This window comes from Phoenix dactylifera, chromosome 11 (genome assembly GCF_051530095.1).
Source record: "Phoenix dactylifera cultivar Ajwa chromosome 11, Ajwa_hap1_PhDact_Kaust_v1.1, whole genome shotgun sequence".
NCBI classification, from domain to species: domain Eukaryota; kingdom Viridiplantae; phylum Streptophyta; class Magnoliopsida; order Arecales; family Arecaceae; genus Phoenix; species Phoenix dactylifera.
The window spans coordinates 30,110,163-30,116,422 of record NC_143200.1 but is presented as its reverse complement, the minus strand read 5'-3'; the positions used below and the strand labels follow the sequence as shown (position 1 = coordinate 30,116,422).

At 43.4% G+C, this 6,260-nt stretch overlaps 1 protein-coding gene across 1 annotated transcript; it reads right to left on the bottom strand.

Moving 5' to 3' along the window:
* Positions 1-1,320, bottom strand: LOC103715528 (xyloglucan endotransglucosylase protein 7-like). Its single transcript, XM_008803186.6, has 3 exons — positions 978-1,320; positions 680-873; positions 1-563 (listed from the first exon to the last, which is right to left on the bottom strand). Exons 1-3 carry the CDS (start codon positions 1,230-1,232, stop codon positions 161-163), a joined length of 852 nt encoding a protein of 283 aa, XP_008801408.4. The 5' UTR covers positions 1,233-1,320; the 3' UTR covers positions 1-160.
* Positions 1,321-6,260: the final 4,940 nt, after the last annotated feature.

The window sequence follows — 6,260 nt, the reverse complement described above, 5'->3', positions numbered from 1 at the left end:
TAAAGAAAATTCTGCGTGGTGCTATTGTTTAAATTCGTGGTATCAATTTACATGGAGGATATAATTCCCTACATACTGTTCTGCATTTATGGACAACATGGACAATAAAGAACAAACGAATTAAAGATCGAGTGTGATGGTCCTCTGTTTCCATTTTTTTTCAGTCAGCGGAGCACTCTGGAGGTAGGCCCTGGGGGAAACGCTTTAGGTCAGTGCAGTAATCGTAGATCATATAATTTTTCTGCACCCATCTCATCCTTTCTTGGCTAGTGGAATCCAACTCCTGATTCCACCAGTCACTGTTGGTCGAAGCAGTGCTACTTTTCTTTGCAGGACAGTTGGAGGCACCGGAGGACCAAATGCAGGCATCAGCATGGAAATTCCTATACGAGGCAGTGAAGGGGGCATTGGTCCAGTCGGTCTTGACGCGCCCACCCTGCGTGGCCCAGTCATCGGCATTCCAGAGGCTGGAGTAGATCCTCATGGGTTGGTTTCTTGGGAATGCAACACCCCTTGACTCCATATTCTTGAAGTCTCTGATCGGTATGTCGTCAACCATGAAGCTGAAAGAAATAATGAAAACCAAGGTGAGCATAATTTCAAATGCACGGGAGGATGTGTTGTTTGTAATAGATAGTACGAATGCTACTGTTTATTTATGTAGAATTCGACAACTAACATGATATGCTTGGGGTTCCAGAGGATCGAGTAGGTGTGGAAGTCGTTGGTGGGATCAAACCAGAGGTGGAACTGCATCTCCCTGTTCCCCTTCCCCAGACCGAACACATTGGTGTGGAGCGTGTAAGGGTCTCCACTGAGGTTTCCGAGGAACTCAAAGTCGATCTCATCATGGGTTGGTCCTTGTGATGACAACTGCAAGCGCAAAAGAAGCGGTTTTGGTTAGATCTGTGAATTCCAATCATGATGAACTGGTAATGAATTAGCTGCACAGAGGCTGGCTGTAAAAGGGGGCTTACGTAGTAGGCGGTCACGGTGCCAGCTGAGTTCCCAGGCACTAGTTTCAGCTGCATGTCAATCTTGCCAAAGAGGTACTCGTTCTTGGACTGGAAGCCGGAGCCAGAGGCTTTGTCGAGGGAGAGGGTAAGGAGCTGCCCATTCTCGAGGATCTGTGCACGCCCTTCGCCCCAGGTGATCTGGAAGTCCTGGTGGAAGTTACCTGCAGAGGCACCGGCCATCAAAGAGCATACTAGCAGGAGAAGAGAGAACGCCATGATGACACTGATAGAGGGGGAAGCAGCTGAAATGGTTTTGAGATGATAAAGGGAGTGTTGTCACGAGTAGATTCGAATGAGGAAGACAGGAGGAGGTGTTCCCTTTATATGTAGACAGGAGGTGATGGGATAAGGATCGAGGAAGGGGATTGGATGGTTCCCTTCTCTAATGCTTTGGGTTGGCAACAGGTTGGCGACAGAGGTGCTTAATTATTATAAGAAAGTAGGGGTTGAGACTTGGAGATCGAACAGGAGGAAGGTGAAGGCCGGTTTCGTATGGGATGGGGCGGTGCAGTAGCAGCGATGGGTAGTCCTGCTGGATCTTCCGCGTCAAATGGACCGACATCGCGGTCACCACTCGCCAGGTACCTACCAGCACTTCCGACCATCTTCTCGCTAGATATATCCATCTGTTTATCTACGTTCTTTTCAAAAAAGAAAGAAAAAAAAACAACTAACGTGACACGGGCCACTGGACTTTCCACCCATGGTTTGGCTGCGTCATTTTGATTCTGGTCAAATGCTCTCCTGCTGCGTTTGCGTGATGTTGGATCACAGCTGTCCACCTCCGGTTCCATGTTCCCGCTACATTTTTATTTTTACACGCAAGGGCGACAGCTATTATTAAACAGCTCGCATTACATGGCAACGATCTGGGTATTTCCGATTTACGGGAGTATTTTTTCTGCAACGTTAACAATAATTTTTCTTCAATCAAGTAATAATTATGTTTCTGCCTCGCAATTTATTCTCCTTCATTGATGCAGAACCTATTCTTCCATCGAAAAAAAAAAGGGGAAATTAATCACCGGTACATTTATTGACCGGTCTTTAACGTTTAATCCCTGTTGACTGGTTGTTTAACGATCAGTCCAGCCATATTTCAATACTTTATTATGAGACGAAAATGCCCCTAAGAATATTAAAATGCCCCTGCCCCTTTTGATCTCCCATTCCCAAAAGAAGAAGAAGAAACAGGGGCAGCCGCCACCGACCACGGCCCGTCCCCGCCCGAGCTCCCTCCCGCGGTCGCCACCGGCGCCGTCTCGCTCCCTACCGAGCCCCATCCCGCGGCCCCGCCACCTCCCGTGCCCCTTCCCTTCCTAATCTCCCGTTCTCAGAAGAAAAAGAAGAAGAAGAAGGCCCGGCCGCCGCCGACCACAGCTCGCCTCTGCCCGAGCTCCCTCCTGCGGCCGTCGCCGGCCCCTGCTCGCCCCCTCTCGCGGCCTCTTCCCTCCCGAGCCCCCTCCCACGGCCCGCCCCCGTCCGAGCTCCCTCCCACGGCCCCGGCCCGAGCTCCCTCCCGCGGCCGCCGTCGGCCCCGGCTCGCCGTCGACGGCGGCCCCGCCCCCTCCAACGGCCGCCACGGCCCGGCCCCCTCCGGCGCCGCCGGCTCGCAGGAGGAGAAGAAAGAAGAAAGAAGAAGAAGGGAAGAAGAGAAGAAAAAGAAAAGAAAAAAAGGAAAAGGAAAGAAAAAGAAGAAAAAAAAAGAAAAAAAATAAATAATTAAATAAATGCATAAATAAATAAATCAATAAATATAAATGAACAAATAAAATAAATAAAATAAATAAATAAATAAATAAATAATATATTCTATAATAAAATAAAATAATTATAAATAAATAAATAAAGCCGCCACGGCCGGGCCCTCTCCTGCGGCCCCCTTCTGCGGCCGCCATGGCCGGGCCCTCTCCCCCGGCCTCCGGTGGCGCCGGCCTGCAGGAGGAGAAGAAAGAAGAAGAAAGGAAGAAGAGGAAAAAAAAGAAAAAGAAGGGAAAAAAGGAAAGAGAAAGAAGAGAGGGAAAGAAAAAGAAAAAATGAAAGAAAAAGAAGAAAAGGAAAGAAGAAGAAAAAAAGGAAAGAAAAAGAAGAAAAGGAAAAAAAGAAAAAAAGAAAAGAAAAAGGAAGAAAAGGAAAGAAAAAGAAGAAAAAGGAAAGAAAGGAAAGAAAAAGAAGAAAAAGAAAAGAAAAAGAAGAAAAGGAAAAAAAGAAAAAAAGAAAAGAAAAAAAGAAGAAGAAAAAGGAAAGAAAAAGAAGAGAAGGAAAGAAAAAGAAAAAGAAAAAAGAAAAAAAGAAAAAAGAAAAGAAAAGAAAAGAAAAAAATAGAAGAAAAGGAAAGAAAAAGAAGATTCATGTATGTGCAGAGAATACTTAATTGTGTACAGAGAACATTTAACTGTGTGCATCACACAGTTAAGTGTTCTCTGTACACAATTAAGTCTTCTCTGCACACACTTAACTGTGTGATGCGTAGAACACTTAACTGTGTGCAGAGAAAATTTAAATGTGTGCATATAAGACTTAATTGTGTATAGAGAATATTTAACTTAACTGTGTGATGTATAGAATACTTAACTATGTTGAGAGAAGATTTAAGTGTGTGCACAGAAGACTTAATTGTGTGTAGAGAAGGAAAGAAAAAGAAAAATAAAAGAAAAAAAAGAAGGAAAGAAAAAGAAAAAAAGAAGGAAAAGGAAAGAAAAAGAGGAAAAAGGAAAGAAAAAGAAAAAAAGAAAAGAAAAAGAAGAAAAGGAAAAAAGAAAAAAAGAAAAGAAAAGAAAAAAAATTGTCGATTAACTGTGTGCAAAAAGCAGAAAACTGTGTGCAAAAAGCACAAAACTGTGTTCGGGGGTAAATTTAGTGTGTGCCAACGTTAATTAAGTATGTTTCCAGGTTACATGCTCTAGGCTTACAACAATAAGTGTGTGCAAATGACACATATCTGTGTGCAGTAAACAATAAATTGTGTGCACAGAGCAGAATGCTGAACTTAACTGTGTGCACATGGCACATATCTGTGTGCAGTAATCGATAAACTGTGTGCAAAAAGCAGAAAACTGTGTGCAAAAAGCATAAAACTGTGTTCGGGAAATTGTGTGCATGGAGCAGAATGCTTAACTTAACTGTGTGCACATGGCACATATCTGTGTGCAGTAGTCGATTAACTGTGTGCAAAAAGCAGAAAACTGTGTGCAAAAAGCAGAAAACTGTGTTCGGGGGTAAATTTAGTGTGTGCCAACGTTAATTAAGTATGTTTCCAGGTTACTTGAGTTTGTGCCATGCTCTAGGCTTACAACAATAAGTGTGTGCAAATGACACATATCTGTGTGCAGTAAACAATAAATTGTGTACACAGAGCAGAATGCTGAACTTAACTGTGTGCACATGGCACATATCTGTGTGCAGTAATCGATAAACTGTGTGCAAAAAGCAGAAAACTGTGCAAAAAGCATAAAACTGTGTTCGGGTAATTGTGTGCACAGAGCAGAATGCTTAACTTAACTGTGTGCACATGGCACATATCTGTGTGCAGTAGTCGATTAACTGTGTGCAAAAAGCAGAAAACTGTGTGCAAAAAGCAGAAAACTGTGTTCGGGGGTAAATTTAGTGTGTGCCAACGTTAATTAAGTATGTTTCCAGGTTAATTGAGTTTGTGCCATGCTCTAGGCTTACAACAATAAGTGTGTGCAAATGACACATATCTGTGTGCAATAAACAATAAATTGTGTGCACAGAGCAGAATGCATAACTTAACTGTGTGCACATGGCACATATCTCTGTGCAGTAATCGATAAACTGTGTGCAAAAAGCATAAAACTGTGTTCGGGTAATTGTGTGCACAGAGCAGAATGCTTAACTGTGTGCACATGGCACATATCTGTGTGCAGTAGTCGATTAACTGTGTGCAAAAAGCAGAAAACTGTGTGCAAAAAGCACAAAACTGTGTTCGGGGGTAAATTTAGTGTGTGCCAACGTTAATTAAGTATGTTCGGGGGTAAATTTAGTGTGTGCCAACGTTAATTAAGTATGTTTCCAGGTTAACTGAGTTTGTGCCATGCTCTAGGCTTACAACAATAAGTGTGTGCAAATGACACATATCTGTGTACAGTAAACAATAAATTGTGTGCACAGAGCAGAATGCTGAACTTAACTGAGTTTTCTGCTTTTTGTAGAAATAATCCTTTTCTTCTTTTTCTTTTCTTTTTCTTCTTTCTTTCCTTTTTCTTCTTTTTCTTTCATTTTCTTCCTTTTCCTTTTCTTTTTTTTCTTTTCTTTCTTTTTCTTCTTTTTCTTTCTTTTTTTTCTTCTTCTTTCCTTTTCTTCTTTTTCTTTCCTTTTTTTTCTTTTTCTTTCCCTCTCTTCTTTTTCTTTCCTTTTCTTCTGTTTTTTTTTTCTTTTCTTTTCTTTTTTTTTCTTCTTTTCTTTTTTCTTTTCCTTTCCTTTTCTTCTTTTTTCTTTTTCTTTCCTTTTCTTCCTTTTGCTTTATTTATTTATTTATTTATAATTATTTTATTTTATTAGAATATATTATTTATTTATTTATTTTATTTATTTGTTTATTTATATTTATTGATTTATTTATTTATGCATTTATTTAATTATTTATTTTTTTTCTTTTTTTTCTTTCTTTTTCTTTCCTTCTCTTTTTTTTTCTTTTTCTTCTCTTCTTCCCTTCTTCTTCTTTCTTCTTTCTTCTCCTCCTGTGAGCCGGCGGCGCCGGAGGGGGCCGGGCCGTGGCGGCCGTTGGAGGGGGCGGGGCCGCCGTCGACGGCGAGCCGGGGCCGACGGCGGCCGCGGGAGGGAGCTCGGGCGGGGGCCGTGGGAGGGGGCGAGGCCGCAGGAGGGGGCTAGGGAGGGGGCGAGCAGGGGCCGGCCGCGGCCGCAGGAGGGAGCTCGGGCGGAGGCGCGCCATGGTCGGCGGCGGCCGGGCCTTCTTCTTCTTCTTTTTCTGCTGAGATCGAAAGATTAGGAGGGGAAGGGGCACGGGAGGTGGCGGAGCCGCGGGATGGGGCTCGGTAGGAAGCGAGACGGCGCCGGTGGCAGCCACGGGAGGGAGCTCGGGCGGGGATGGGCCGTGGTCGGTGGCGGCTGCCCCTTCTTCTTCTTCTTCTTCTGGGAATGGGAGATCAAAAGGGGTAGGGGCATTTTCGGTATTTTTTGAAAAAACAAAAGGGGCTGAAGGACCGGGAATTAAACTTAATAGAGATAATGGACGAAAAATTTTAAGACCGGTCAACGGGGACT

Excerpts from the sequence above, each read along its gene's own strand:
- LOC103715528 (XM_008803186.6), bottom strand. The coding sequence starts at position 1,232 with ATGGCGTTCTCTCTTCTCCTGCTAGTATGCTCTTTGATGGCCGGTGCC. Across the intron at positions 874-977 it reads GCACCGTGACCGCCTACTAC|TTGTCATCACAAGGACCAAC; the intron begins GTAAGCCCCCTT and ends TTGCGCTTGCAG. Across the intron at positions 564-679 it reads TGGAACCCCAAGCATATCAT|CTTCATGGTTGACGACATAC; the intron begins GTTAGTTGTCGA and ends TATTTCTTTCAG.